General features: G+C 47.5%; 1 protein-coding gene across 14 annotated transcripts in view; it reads right to left on the bottom strand.

Moving 5' to 3' along the window:
• TEAD1 (TEA domain transcription factor 1) overlaps positions 1 to 15939 on the bottom strand; it is a 270817-nt gene that overhangs the window by 174104 nt on the left and 80774 nt on the right. For all 14 annotated transcript variants that reach the window (XM_045484549.1, XM_045484559.1, XM_045484552.1 and 11 more), the window contains one exon: positions 9841 to 10096. In XM_045484549.1, the coding sequence (XP_045340505.1) occupies positions 9841 to 9997 (157 nt within the window). In that variant the 5' untranslated portion in view covers positions 9998 to 10096. The remainder of the gene's footprint in view (positions 1 to 9840; positions 10097 to 15939) is intronic.

The raw sequence follows: 15939 nt of genomic DNA, 5'->3' as shown, positions 1-15939 counted from the left end.
TCTAGGGCTAGGCAATGAGTCCTCAGACTGGCCATCAGAAGTATAATCCACAAAAGGGAAAATTAATAAATTGGATCTCATCAAAATTAAAAACTTTTAACGTGGGATCCCATGTGAAGAAAATGAAAAGAAAAGCGACAGACAAGGAGCCAATATTTGTAAACCACATATGCAACAAAGGAGTCGTATTCAGAATAAACTCCCTAAACTCAACAGTAAAAATATAAAGAATCCAATTAGAAAATGGACAAAGGACATGAGCAGACATTTCACTGAAGAGAATATACAGATGGCTAATAAGCACATGAAAAGATGCTCCACATCATTAGTCACTAGGGAAACGCAAATTACAACCCACATGAGATACGACCACACACCTCTCAGAATGGCTAAAATAAACAAGGGACAACATCAAATGCTGGTGAGGATGCAGACAACCTAGATCGCAGGGGAAAATGTGAAGCTGCTCTGGAAAACAGGGGACCGGTTAAAAACAACAACAACAAAAAACAAAACAAAACAAAAAAACCCCAGAAAGTCCCAACTACCACTGCTGGCCATTTTATCCCGCAGAAATGAAAACTCACGTTCACACAAAAACCTGTGTATATCAACGGCCATAGGAGCTTTATCTGTAATAACCAGAAACTAGAATCAGTCCAGATGCCCTTAAACAGACATCCCACGGAAAACACTCAACAATAAGAAGGAACAAGCCATTGACAACACACCAACAACGGGGATGAATCTCCAGGGAATGATGCGGAATGGAAAAAACGAACGCAAAAGGTTCCATACAGTATGATCCCATTATATAACAGGTTTGAAATGGCAACATTTTAGAAACAGATCGATTAAAGGTTGTCAGGAGTTAAAGCCGGGGGAGGCGGGACAGAGCTGGGTGTGGTCATAAAAGGGCAAGTCCAGGGATCCTAGCGGCACTGGGACTGTTCTGCACCCTCACTATGGTGGTGGATACACCAATCGACACTGGTGATAACACTGTACAGAACTTCATGTGCACGCACACACACACACACACACACACACACACACACAAGTACAAGCAAGAATGGGGAAATCTGAGTAAGATCACTGGTGGGTTATCTATCAACATGAATATTCTGGTTGGGACAGGATGTAACAGTTTTTGCTAAATGTAACCATTGGGGGGAAACGGACAACACGTACAGGGGATCACTGTGTATTTCCTACAATGGCACGTGAATCTACTTATCTCAATACAGATTTCAATTAAAAAAAGGAAATAAACAGGATGCCTGGGTGGCTCAGCTGGTTAAGCATCCGACTTCGGCTAAGGTCATGATCTCACGGTTTGTGGATTTGAGCCCCGTGTCAGTACAGAGCCTGCTTGGGTTGCTCTCTCCCTCTCTCTCTGCTCCTCCCTGACTTGTGCTTTCTCTCTCTTTCTCTCTCTCTCTCAAAATAAATATATGAACTTTAAAAAGAAAAAGAAGGCTCTCCAGGTTCTCTCAGGGCCTCCTGCCAGTGCTGGGCAATACCTTCGCTCACCCCAGCTCCCCCACAGCATCTCTACTAAGCCTGATCTACTTTTCCAAAGCCTGCAACCCGCCTCGGCCCACATGGCCTTACTCCCCTCATCGGCAGACCCGATCATTAGGCCCTCCCCAGACCCTCCGCCCATCTGGTCCTGGCATTGTGCCTCAGAGTAAAAGAAGCCCTACCCCCTCTTAAAGTCACTTCTGGGTTCTGTGTCACCAAATATATTCTCACCTCATCAATTTCTGTCACCTGCTAACCACTCTTCCCTGTCCTAAGGGAAGTCTTCCATTAACTACTCACGTCCTTCAAGATACCATCTCATGGCTGCTCCTGTGTGTGGCCAGATCTCTCCAAAGACTAGGCCATGGTCATGTTCTGTCTCGGTACAGAGGAAACATAATCTGACTAACGTAGTTTACTTCCTGTACCCAAACCTTGTAAGGACTGTTTCAAATGTCAGTCTCATTCTCTGCTCATTTCTCCCCCCCCCACCCCCACTCTAAAAAATGTGCTCCTGTCCTCCTGGACCCAGGCTGTAGCCTCCTAGCCCTATGGCTCTCAACCTGGCTGATCACCCAAATTTCCCAGGGAGCTTTAAAAAATATAGATTCCCAGACCATTTTCCTAGAGGTTCTCATTTGATTGGTTTGAGTTAGTTTTTGTTCCTTTTCTCTTTCTTAAAGGCTTAAAAAGCTTCTCAAGTGCTTCTGCTGATGACGGTCAGGCTGGGGAACTACCGATGTGTCTCTCTTTTTCTCAAAGACACTTCTCTTTATTGTCCCACTGCAACAGGTACCTCATTTAAAAATTGTGCCAGCTTCACTGTGACCCACTGGGAGTGCCTAAGGGACCACTTCTCTGATGGCGAGTCCCCAGCCAGCCTTGGTGGCTGCCCAGGGCCTCGAGCTCTTGACAGAACTCACCTCCTCCTTCCTCTCCTGTCTACAAACCTGCTTCTCCAGACTCCACTCCCCACTTCATCCTCCGGGCCCCCGGAAGCGGAACCCTGCCATCACTCAACCCCGCCTTCTCTTTCACAAATCCCACTGGGTTGGCCGGTCCTGTTGGTTCCACATCTGGAACTTCTCTGCCCACACGGCTGGTACCTGCTTCAGGCCTCTTCCTCTCCCACTGGGCTCCTGCGATAGTCATCTAGCTTGCCGACACACCTGCAGAGCCGGCTTCGTAAAACACCGGCTGAGTCACGTCATCTCTCCGGGAAAAATGTAATGGCTTCCCTTTGTCCTCAGAATGACCACCAGACACCACGCTGTGGCCTTCACGGTCCTCCATGATGCAGAGGCAGCCCAGGCCCGCCTGCCACCACCCTCCCACATACACCCTCATTTCTAAGAGCACGACAGGGATGCCCTCGCAGGAGCCTGTGCCTTTCTCACCCGGTCTGCTTAGATCTGTTCGCCTTTCCCTTCTCCGTCTCTTGCCACAGCAGCAAGTCTGAGCCTAGGCGCGACATCACCTGAAGTTTTGTGCAGCGATCCTGTAACTTCACCCAACTATGCATCTCCCTGGGGAGAAGAACCACAACTTTCTATGGTTTTCAAAGGGGTCCAAAATCCAAAGTAAGCGAAAAACACACACTACGTGGCCTTCCCCCATTCAAAGTTAGCTCAGATAAGTCTGCCTCTCTGCCTCTGCCTCCTTCATTCTTCTGCATTTTCTAATAGAGGCATGTGCATTCCCCAGTCACAATCACTTCCCACTGCCCTACCACTAAGCTGTGTATATCTCTAGTAGGGCATACACTTCCCTCCAGATCAATATGTACAGCTGACCCTTGAACAACACAGGGGTTAGGGGCGCCGACCCCCTAAAGAGTCAAAAATCCTACAGAGTCAAAAGTTTAACTTTTGGCTCCCCGAAAACTTAACTATTAAAGAGCCTACTGTTGACCAGAAGCCTTGCCAATGATAGAAATGGTCGATGAACACATATTTCATATGTTGTGTGAAGCATAGTATATGCTGCAGTCTTGTAATAAAGTAATCTAGAGTATAGAAAATTATTTTGGGGGCACCTGGGTGGCTCAGTTGGTTAAGTGTCCAACTTTTGACATTGGCTCAGGTTATGATCTCATGGTAGTGGGATCGAGCCCCGTGTCAGACGCTACATCAAGTGTGGAGCCTGCTTGGGATTCTCTCTCTCTCTCACTCTGCCCCTCCCACCCTCTCAAAATAAGGAAATATTTTTTAGACACAAACTTATTTTTAAAATCATAAGGGAGAGAACATACGCTTACAATACTGCACCACGTTTATCTTAAAAAGCCTGTATAGAGTGGGTCTGCACAGTTCAAGCCCTTGTTGCTCAAGGATCAACTGTAGTTAATTGTATAAAGTGGCTTGCTTTCAGATGTCAGCTCCACCACTTATCTACTATGTGACCTTGAGCAATCGATTTGACCTTGGGCCTCAACTTCCTCAGCTGTCAAGTACCTGTATCGCCGGGTTGTCACGAGGAATAAACAAGACAACACATTCTCAAACAAAAAGAAAGCGTCTAGGGATGCCTGGGTGGCTCCATCAGTTAAATGTCTGACTTCAGCTCAGGTCATGATCTCAGGATTCGTGAACTCGAGCCTCGCATCGGGCTCTGTGCTGACAGCTCGGAGCCTGGAGCCTGCTTCAGATTCCGTGTCTCCCTCTCTCTTTGCCCCTCCCATGCTCATGCTGTGTGTCTCTCTCTCGATAATAAATAAGCGTTAAAAAAAATTTTTTTTTTTAAAAAACAAAAAAACTTCCCAGCCAAAACGCTGATGACGCTGGCTTTGCTTTTCTCACAGGAACCGAAGTCTTTCAAAATCCTCTACTACTCACGACTCACGTGTTCTGAGGAGTCCAGAATTAACCCTCATTCTACCACTGGGCCCACCTGGGCAGAAATCCTTCCTACCTCTTGCATTAGCATCCGCCAGCACCTAGCAAAAACCAGGATTTCTTCTTCCTCATCTAGGAAGACGGTTAAATATACAAACACCTTTCTCTCTCTTTTTCCACCCCCCCCCCCTCCCCGCTGCGTTCTCTTCTCCCTTTCTTTCTAGCCAGTGCCTCTACCAACAGAGGCCCTCTGGGCTCAGGATTACTCACCAACCTTTCTCTGTTTTCAATGATAATTCAGGTATGCATGTATTGGACAAACATCACTGATAGCTTCTGTGTCTGACAAGGCAGTCAGGGTGGGGTCCTTGCCTTACGGGGCTTCTAGTCTGTTCTCAGGGCACAGTTCTTTGTGCTTCCCATTTGTAGCCAACTCACTTGAAATAATACCCTGAATCACAGGTCAGACAGAAAGAGGAAATCAAAGATGCCACATGATGTCCAGGTGCAGAAAAACAAGTTCACCTCAGGCCCCGAGCGTCACTTTTCCAAGTGGCCTGGAGATCCCACAGGGCTTGGATTTTATAGCCATTTCCACATCAAGGCCTCTGGGGCCTACAGGCACAGGCCACTTTCCTGGTCTTGAAAGGGGATGTTCCTGCATTTTCCCAACCAGTTCTCGAAACCAGGAGGACCACAGATTTTAGTCTCTGCCTAACTGACTAATGCTCACCCATTCTGACATCCCCTGCTGTCACCTCACTACAAGTGCCCCCCTCCCTTTTCTGTCAGTGCCTTTGTGAAGTAGGCAGGGGCCCCTTCCATGTCCAGTGCTCCCCCAGCTGGCAGGGTGCAGCATGAACAACTGGAGAGGACTGGCCCACAGGGGTCTTCCTTCTCACCCCCTCAAACTTCTGTCGTCCTCACAGTTCTTCTCTCCAGGACTAACGAGTAGGTCTGGCATCCCAGCAAGAAAGGGGCCATCCATGGAGCTGTCCCTAGGTGAGGACCCCCAAGACATTTGCTCATAAAAGGAGAAAACCATTGCCTAGCAATTGCTCTGTCCAGGCCGCCTGTAGGATCCCAGGGCACCAGAATCTTCCAGACAGCTTCCTGGCCACCATCATGGCCAGCCTTGTGATCTAGGATCCTCTCTGCTGCGTTATTTGAGAAGCTTTCCTCCTGCCAGCATTGGGCCAGGTGCCCTGGACGTTGGTGGCCAAGAACAGGCTTCAAAAGGCTAAGTGGAAGGTGACTATCTTCAAAGGGTCCTCAGACTTCCCAGAAAGCTCCGGCACACAGCCCTGACCTCAGGTCAGTGTTTCCTGCACATGAACTTGTGACGGCTCCGTGAGGGCAGGGACCGTGTCTGTCTGGTTCACTGCTGTATCCCTGACAACCCCCGGCACCCGGCTGGAATACAGGCGGCGCTCAATACTGATCTGTTGAATTAACACATAATGACCTCCACCAAGCAAGGAATGAAAGCACGTGAAAAGAGCCCAGGTCTGGGGGTCAGACAGACCTGGATTTGAAACCTTCTGGCTATACCATTTACGCTAGTCATGTGCTTTCTCGTCGACACAGTGGGGATCAGAATATCCACCTCAAAATGTCATTGGGAGCAGTAGATGGAAAGCGAATGGAAAGCCTTTAGCCCACCCAGCTCATGGCAGACAGCACTTTTCGTTTTCTGTTCACAAACACTTCCATAGCTCTCACCGGATGCCGGACATCGTCCAAACGTGGCAGGGGGAATCCCAGGTCACAATTAGTTTGTTTAAGTCTTGTAACAGTCCCACAAAGTAGGATCCATTTAAATCCCTTTTGTGGTTGTGGAAACGAAGGCACCAGGAAGAAAAGCAACTTGCCCAAAGTCTGATATCTAGAAGAGGCAGGGCCAAGCCTCCTATCAATTCCAAAGTCCAAAATTTTAAGTGCTGCACTCTTCGGTCTCTAAAGCAATCAGTGGAGGAATGTTAGCTGCTGTCCCTACCCTGGTTTGATTATAGGAGATAACGGGACCACAGTGCTAGACTAGGGTTTTCAGCTACAAAACAAACACATCTGGGTATCCCTGTGGTTCACGGCTTTGTTTTAAAAATTAATGGCCTGTTCCCGTGAAATCTAATCTCAGACCAGTTTGCTGATCAAAACCTTCTCTCCCATTGTGTCCTCTTGCTATCTCCTCTCCAACTATCTACCAGAAAAAGAGACACTCAGCTACGTAAAAGTAGGAAACAGAGAGAGAGAGAGAGAGAGAGAGAGAGAGCGAGCTTGCAGAGAGGCCTCAATCTCCTAACTATCCCTAAGGACAGGTGCCCACACAGAGGGGCCCGAGGCAGAAAAGTAGTCTGTCCACGTGGAGGCCAATCACATCAAGTCTCAGCTTCCCCACAGACCCAGGCAGCAGAGGGAGAATCAAGCCATCTCTTCTAATGGCCCAAACCTCCTCATAAAGAAAGCTTTCCATTTTCCCCCTCTATAAGACTGCATTTGCCCTATTGCCGACCACGGAGGAAATGTCATTACCAAAATAAATCAGCGCTGCACTTGACCTTCCTTCTCAAATGGCTCAGTATTAGTGACATCACAATGCACTCTACAAATGCTCAGAAATATTGGAAAAACCCCCTCAAGTCAAAAACACTTGGTATTTCACTAAAAAGCATTAGATTATTTTGATTTTATTCCACGGAATCTAAAATGCTTTCAATGTTTTCATTTTCAAAATGCTCAAAAGAAAAAGAACGCTCTTAGGACCTTAGGACACTTCGACTCTGGGTCTGGTTTGTGCCTGGTTCATGTATGGTAAGATGGGGAACAAGCCAGAAGCCAGGGAACAGTAGCTCTGGCCCCACACTGCTCACTGACACAATCCACAATCCCCGAGTGGCGGGGGCCTCACTGTGGAGGTTCCCATGTCAAACTTCTCTTACCCTCAAAGTCACAGGGGAATCATCAGCAGCCCTCCTGAGGGATGTCGTCCGCACCTCTCGAGTCCCTGCTAACTCCATGTGTCCCTTTCAAATTACCAGTCAGAGCACCACCCCTCCATGCTGGCCACCGAGAGGGGGTTGAGGGCATGGCTTCAAGACCACCGCAGCAAATGCATTTCCTGCACGCCCCCATCCGGACACGTGACCCCGCAGCAGTTGTAATTCCTAATGCTGCTTGCTCGAAAGACCTCCCCATTTTAAATCAGCTTGGTCGCTACTAACACAGTAAGTCGGTGGAATGTTGGTTTAAGGAAAGAAAGAATCCATACATCAAGAACAAATTCTCTCATACTGATCACTCTTACTGAGGTACAAAGTCCCGGTATCACCAAACGTACAAGTCTCGGGGACCCATAGACATCAACCACTTTAATTGACTCTTTTTCCTTGCCACGGGGGAGAAAACGGAGATTCAGGCGGAAGGCAACTCTGTCCACGGGTGGTAAAGGACTCCAATCCAAAACTTCTTGGTTATTTTTCCATATTCAGCCCAGTGCCTCGGACACCCCATGACCACCAACAAGAGCACTTAACACACGGATTTCCACAAAAAAATTGTTTCTGTGATGGTGTTATAGGCAGACTGGTTAAATCTACCAATGCCGCTACCTAAAAAGTAAAACCAACAGAGAAGAAAACACAATCGGGAGTAGACAAAATTAACTTTTGCTCTGAATTAAGTTCTCGGCCACAAACCTCATTCCTAAAGCACAAGCACCTGTCCAGTATCCTCTGTGAGAAGAGAAGGGTAGTAGTTCCTACCGACCAGGATGTGCGATACTCGGCCGGTATTTTAGAGAACGACAATTTCTGGACTAACAAACTGGAGTTGTACAATGGAGAGCAGCCTGAAGCCGCCTTCACAACTAGTAATAAAATCAGCTTCAAAGGAGGCGGAAGGATTAAAGTACTTTCCTCTGCCTTTAAAATGGGGGGCGGGGGTGCATTTTTAGGTATGAAGACAAGACCCTGCAAGCATATCCCCAGGCTGAGGAAGGGTAGCCCAGGAAAGACAGACACACACACACACACACACACACACGCACGCGTGCGGGGGCACACACACAGAGAGAAAACAGACAGCCCTGAAACTTTCTACCCACAGCAGCTGATATGTTTCACCCTGAGTCCATTTCACCAATGGACACAAAGAAGCTTCTCTGGCTACAAAGGATCACAGGAGAGCATAAAACAAATGAAGGCTTGGGCTCTCTCCCCTGTGTGTGTGACACTGACAGGCTGGAGACTCCAAGGCTGCAGAAAGCAAAATTTCCCTTGTTTCCATTACATCATCCAAGTTGGAGAAGGGGAGGGCAGGGAACACAGCTGGTAGCAGCTGCACCACCATCTGCCTTCTCCTTAGCCGCGTGTGCTAGTTTGAGCAGCAGCCTCCTACGGCCCCAGATAGACGAGGCGCAGGATTAAAGGTACAACACCCCATTATGGAAGGGCTTTCAAATTATTTAGAAATAAATCACTTCCATGATAAGTTAACAACCTCAGGTAGGCTGCTGGGCCGGTTCTCTTGGAGGTTCAGCGATTTGATTGCGTCTCTTTAGACTCTTTAGCACAAGCTCTGTCAACTCAACGTGCCCAATTAGACAGGCAGAACGTGCAGGCAACCACCTGCCATCTGCTTCCCAAAAGGTGAGCAAGCACAGGTCTGCAGCTGGAAGCACTCAGGGAAGGACCAGGGAACATTCAACCCCAGCACACAAGCCCCAGACTAGTGGATGGGTGCTTGCCGCGGCCCTTGGCACCCCAAGCCATTTGGTTAACCAGTCTTCCCTTCGCGGGCACTCCTGAAGTTTCCTTTAAAACGCACTGCTAAGCGTCCCCTTGCGGAAGGGGAGGCTGGTGAGAGCCTGGGGGCTAACACCTTGTCTGGCCATTCAACTGCAAACTGGCAACACAGCGGTTAAGATTGTGGTCTGAAGGTCTGAGCAAGCCACATACATGTCTGACTGGCCTATGCAGGGTTGTGCTTAAAAAACAAAAATGCCAGCTTTTAAAAATGAGTAGATTTCATGTATCAACATCTATATTGCTAGCTCTTCCTGGGGGGAGGGAGTGTGGGGTGTGGGAATCAAGAGATCTGGTAGCACCAAGTCCCGTTTCCACGTGACACCAGTCAATTACCGAGAGCTAATACGCGGCAGGCTTCCATGAGACTGGCCATGCTCCGAAGAACTAGCCCCGACACATGGGGGGTCTGTGCATGTCACTGCGACTGTGCTCCAACCTGGACCTTGAGAGCTTTTGTTATAATGCTGCTGAGCATGTAGAAGGACAAGAAAACCCCAGAGAATGATTTCCCGACGGCCCTTTATGGACTCTTCTGGTTAGTTGAGATTTAGTCCCTTGATGGCCAACTAAAATCCACAAAGATCATCGAACCCAAGCCAGTGAATGGATCTCAGGACGAGGCTAGCGACAATCGTCCCTTATTACAAAAGCACATTGTAGCATTCCAGACCACTTACCATACATCTTGCCTTCGTCTGATAAGATGATTTTCCTCCTCCCACATGGCGGATAGATAGCCAAGGCTTCCTGAAAGCTCTGCTCAATGTCAGGGCTCCAGACCCCTTCCGCATCATTGTCAATCGGCTTATCTGCAGAGTCGCTCATCCTTTCCATGTTTTCGGCAGGGCTCTCACTGCCGCTCCAGCTGCTGGGCTCAATTTTGGCGGTTGGATTTTCCAAGCCGGAGCCTGGAGCCTTTTCAAGAAAATAAACCTAAGAGAGAAATGAAAAGATAGCATAAGGACGAGGTAATGACCAACACACTGCTCTCACTAGTTCTATTACCTGTTCTTCAGTCACTGGCTTTGCTCGAAAAATAAGTCCTAGCGGAGAATACGGAATCCAGGGGTCCAGGCGGCTTTTGTTCTTTATGGATCATGTTAAACACTCATACGCAAACGCGATGGCAGGCAGAAACTGGATAGTCTTCACAGATGTGAGAACAGTTACAAGAGTTACAAGTTCACAGTGAATCCTGCAAAAACCACTGACTGAATGCCTCCAATCTACCAGGAGCACTTTACTCAAGGATAATCCAATGTCCACGGCAAAACAAGTGGTTCAAAAGGAAATAAAGTAAAACAAAAGATGTCTGCCTCACTGCGGCAAGTGGCACGAGAACTCAAAAATGTCAAATCAGCCCAGTCAGTGTGTCACTGAGATCGCCAGAATGCAAGACGGTGGCAGGGGGGAGGAAGGAGGAGATTACTGTTATCCTAAATACTCATTCCACTAAAACCAATGCCAACTGCCCTGAATCTGCTTCTGTACAGCATTTCTCTGCGGGGCTTTTGCCCTATACGCTCAGCTCACTTGGCCACTCTCAGCTTCTAGACTGTAACCCTGCAGCAGGGACCAAGACGCCCCTGCCCTCGCCTCCCCTGCGACCTCGACAAGTGGCCTGCGCATTTGCAGAAATGTTTTTACACCTACACGGGGCACTTCATCTGGTAGCCTGCTTGGAATTTCTGATCACATGAGAACCGTAGGGAGTCTTTTCATTTATTCTTCTGTAGCACTGAAGATTACAGAAGCACCAGAAATTTTTCTCAAAGATTTATTCCCCTTAAATTATGCATGTAACCTATGGTCATAATGGGATAAGCTTTCCAAACAAATGTCAAACCGGCACAAACACCAATGTGAAAATGATCTAATCCAGTACCCCCTGCCGTCTGCACACTAACATATCGATATTCCTTTGTCGAAGAGGCATCAGATCATTAATTCAAAGGCTTCCCCAAAAGGGGAGAAGAAATGCGCCTGGGGATGGATCGAAGAAGGGAGGCACAGGACCGGAGCAGGGACAGCTCGGTGTGACCACCATCCCATCCACCTCCACACCTCAAGTCCACATATTACAACAGAGGCGGCCAGAAGGGCAGCAGATGCCGGTGGCCCCACCAGGCGCAGGGGACCTGTTCGGCGTTCCGGGGCAGTCCCCTGAGAGCAAGCAACCTGTCTTCTTTCCTTCTCGCTCCCAACTGCACCCCCTCTCACCTGCCCTCCCCCAGCTGCGTAGATCAACAGATCCCAGGTGCAGAAACTCAGGGGCATGTGAACATGACACAATTAATGGTGTAACTGGTGGGTGCGTTTGGCTTCTTAGCCTGACAGCTTTTTGGATCTAGCAGCACCTGGATAACAGAAACCCTCAGGTTGTCTGCCTTTAAATGCTGCCATTGACCCATCACTCAAGGAGCTTGTCAGCAAAATATTTACCACGTCTTACCAACACGTGTGTGTTAACACAGGACTTTAAAACCTGCCAAACGTTGAGGCATAAACTCTGCCACAAGAAAAGGTCTTGTGATTGACCTGCAGATGAACTCCATGATGCCTCCAGTGTGGGCTTTTCGAATTCTCAAATTATTATATTTTTTTTGGTTGGGATTTAGGAGTCTTACAAAACTCAGGCTGACCTGTACTACTCTACCCGACAGTCGCTTCCACCTCCAAAGCACTTTCTCGGAAGAAGTACGAGAATATGAGCAAACATTTTGAGGTAGCGGCCATCCCGCCTTCTCCTTCTCTACCTGACCCCAAAATAGAACAAAACAAAACAAAACAAACGGCACAAAAAAAACACAGGCCAGTCCCTCTGGGCTCTGGGCAGCTCCCAGCAGTATGAATTCACTGTAGGGAGCCTCACCGTAGGACGAACAGGTGATGTTCCCAGCATGCAACCACGATGGTGGAGGGATAGAATCCAGGACAGTGAGGGCCTGCTGAGGGACCGGGGAGCGTGACTTGCCTAAGGAGAACAACACCGTGTGAGTGAGAGCCTCAGAGTCTCCAGGCCAAAATACAGCGGCACCCCCTGATCCTATGCTTGACATCTTCTCTAACTCTTCCATCAGCTGGTCACGCGGTCTGCACTTGAACATCCCCAATGGCAAGGAACCCACTCCCTCCCCAATACCACTTCCTTTGTACTGGCGTGCTGAGATTCTTCCATCTGGGAGGCTAAAACCCAGTTAACTTCTACCTATTCATCCCCTGAGGGTCTATCCCTCAAGGGACAGAAATGGAGCAACCCTCCCCCGCCCTCCAACAAATACCCATTGAGGTATGGCTGGAACAGCCCCCAGCCTCCTGATTACGTTCCAGACTAGGCATAATTCGCATTGTCCCTCTGCCCAGCCCTCATAAATGCATCCCAGTTTGTCCACAACCCTTCATAAATGACACTCAGATTCATAAACCTATGATTCATAAAACCTCCAAGCTCCCAAGTGCTGCTCCTGAATTTCCTCTCTTGTGCAACTGGCTTCGGAGCTAAAAACGGGAGTTTATATTTATTCCTATTAAATTCCATTATTTTTACCCTTAGGGCATGGCTCAAAGCTGGTAAGATCTTTCTGAATCATAACCGTCAAGCTCAGTGTCCGTAGACATTGAACAACCTCTCAGAGTTGCCACATGGGAAGGGTGTAGACCCATTCTGTAGAAGTTCCAAAGAAGATTCTGGCTCAACATACGGAAAATTTTCCAGCTAGTTGAACTGTTCCACAAGGAGGGAAGTGCCGTAAAGACAGGCAGCAGAGTCGGGCGGGCAACCCCTTCAAGTTACCTCTAAAGCTAAAACTCCCTAGTCCTTGGTTAGGGCATGCAACATTAGCTAGCATTAACTGATCCATCCACTTAGTCAATACAGGCAGCGCTCTAAATGCTCTCAGGTTTTTATTCATTTACTGCAAAGGGAAGAACGCTGTGTCCAGGCTCTTGCAATTTGGTCAACCGGAGCTCAGCAGGATGGAATTACCTACTCTGGACATGGGCCAGAACATAGCCCCAGAAACTACCACATACATAATCCACAGAGTTCTACAGGCCCTTGGTTTTACAACCCAATTGTAAGATGAGGCCCTGTCTGGGCAGAGAGTTTCCGATCACAAGACTGGGGCTGGCTGAGAAAAGCTCCCGTATTGGATACCGAAATAACCATCCTGGCATTCTATCCCTCAGGTCCCTTCCAGCCCAGCTCAAAATCCACCTCATCCTGGAAGCGTGTGTCCGGTGGCTCTGCGAGTGTCAGTCACACATTAGGAATATCCTAAGCATGTGTGGAATCGGTAAACTACCACGCAATCTACGTGGCCCCTGAATGTATAGCAGCAAACGCCCGCTTATTACCAACAACAAGCTCTAGTCAAATGAGTTGAGCAGAGAGTATCTGTGCCAGGGCTTACATCCTCACAGGCTCATACATCCTTTGAGCAAGGGAGTCAACTTTCACTCAACTCAGGAAATGAAGAAAAGCCCAGGATCGGGGGCTAGAGAGGGAACACGTGGTATTAAGACTCAACCTGACCTGGCTTGTAAACCTGGCTCATCCATCAGCCACAACACCCAGACTAAATTAGTTCATCTCGTAGAAGCTCAGGGTTTAACCTACAAATGGACATAAATTTAAGTTCAATCCCAACACAGAAAAATCATGAAGGGGTAGAAGGACTCTACTCTCGCAGGACTGTTGTAGAGACTTAGGGGGATATATTGTGTACCATGTAGCCTCTGTGTGCCTCCGTTTCCATCATTAACACTTTTCTAAAAGCTAATTTTGTTCTTAAAAGTCTCCTTGGCCACGCTATAATAAATGTTACCCGGGACCTAAATATTCCTGTTAACTGCCCTAATAGCTACACTCCCTAAATGGATCATTCTTCCATAATTGCCCACTGACACTTCAAGAAAGGTGACAGGATTACAGTGAAGTGATAGCATATATACAGTTAACCAATTCACATTTTAATCTAAAAGTCTGGGCAAAGAAAGGGGTGAGACGGTCAAACGCAGGTGCTTCTGACATTGACTCCATTCAAGGGACGCATTCACAAGGGTATGACCTAGGGCACAGTATTCTGTTGCTCCCTGTATCTTAATTTCTATGGGTCTCTCATAATGTAAGCACGTCACCCACTTACAGGTGATTTAAGAGCTCTTAAATAAAGGGGTTAGTTTTAAATAATCCTCCTGATTAATGAAACGCCACTGAACATGAGAGTCACAAAAATCCATACAGCTTCTGTTAGGCAATGTGTCAGTACTCTACGAGGCAACCAGAAAAGGGATGGATTGGGCATTATGACTCTATCTCCACCTGAGTAACCCAGGAAGACAGGGCACTCGTCAACCCCCATGTACATCAGTTTCCATCATTAACACTGAAGGCCAACTAAGGCCAACACAACACTACCTTGTGTTCCCATCGACTCTACCTATAATAAAACTTGGTAAGTTGATTTGTTATTGCACCCCAGCGATACTCCAATCTCCTTGAGGGCAGGGACTTTTACGCTCATCACGGGATCCCCAGTGCTAGCACAGTATGTGGAATAATGCTCAATGAAAGAATGAACCAACAACCGGATGACGTGAACATTCTTTGACATCAATATGAATGAACTTATCGCCCAAGCTTTCCACAAGAAGGGCGAGCGCTTTGGTCCCTTTCCCATCCCTCACCCTGATCTGGTCAAGGTTCTAAGGAGAAGAGTCCCAGAGAAAATCACCCAATTACGAAGATGTAAGAGAACAGACTTAAGACAGGCACAGTTGAGATAGACAAGAGTTGACTATCTAACCCAATTTATTAATTATTAATCACAATTACTGACAACCGACTGCCCTTCTGTGTTAAAGACACAAATATGGTTTGGGTCCTCTAGAAGGTAAACTCCTGCTTCGATGAACAAACATTATTTTGAGTGGAATGGAAATTTCTGAGATACAATATTTTACCCTCTCTCGTTCTCTTTTCTTCTGGCCCCTAGAGAAGATAGAACCAGATAATAGCAGCTATGAGAAAAGTCATAAGAGAGGCAAAGTGGCGAGGATGTGAAGGCCAGAAACCCAAGAGGTGGCCAACGAAGAAATATGAAGAAATGAAAAATGGTAACAAAGCAAATTTGAGTGAGCAGGTGAATGAAAAAGGAACATTTAGGAGTGGCACTGAAAGGAATGCTAAGGAAGATTTCTATGAGCTCAGAAGAATGTGGACGTAGGCAAAGGTGAGAGCCATTTAAAGAAAGAGAATCACTCTTGGTCACTGTGATCTTAGTGACAGCCCAGATTTTCCTCATAAGAGAAAAGCTGCCCTCCAATAAAAGACTAGGAAAAAAAGATTCTTTACTTCCAAAGTGAACTGGCACCTCAAATCCAAATTCAACCTTCTCCCAATGAACCACGTTTCAAGCACAATGCCAGAAGCTCTGACCTACAGTATCTTATTTCATCACTGCCCTACTCCTATCGGGTATTATCTCCACCTTATGAGGTCCAGAGACCTAACTAAGTTGACTAAAGTCCTATATTAATGAAAATCTGAATCCAGGAGTCATTTTGCCAGACACAGCGCACCTTCCCTGGGAATATCAGACTCAACTACACCCTCACTAGACAGTGAGCTGAAGGCTGGATTTCCAAGGGAGAGAATGTAGGCAGTGCTGAAGGCTCAGCCCTGTCTCCAACTGACACCTGCAAGCGCAGTCTAATTAATTCCTAATGAGTAGTGACGATACTGACTCACCTCCCCAGGTAGTTGGTAGGAATGT

This window comes from Leopardus geoffroyi, chromosome D1 (assembly GCF_018350155.1).
Source record: "Leopardus geoffroyi isolate Oge1 chromosome D1, O.geoffroyi_Oge1_pat1.0, whole genome shotgun sequence".
In the NCBI taxonomy this organism is placed as follows: Eukaryota; Metazoa; Chordata; class Mammalia; order Carnivora; family Felidae; genus Leopardus; species Leopardus geoffroyi.
This window is presented reverse-complemented; position numbering and strand designations above follow the sequence as displayed.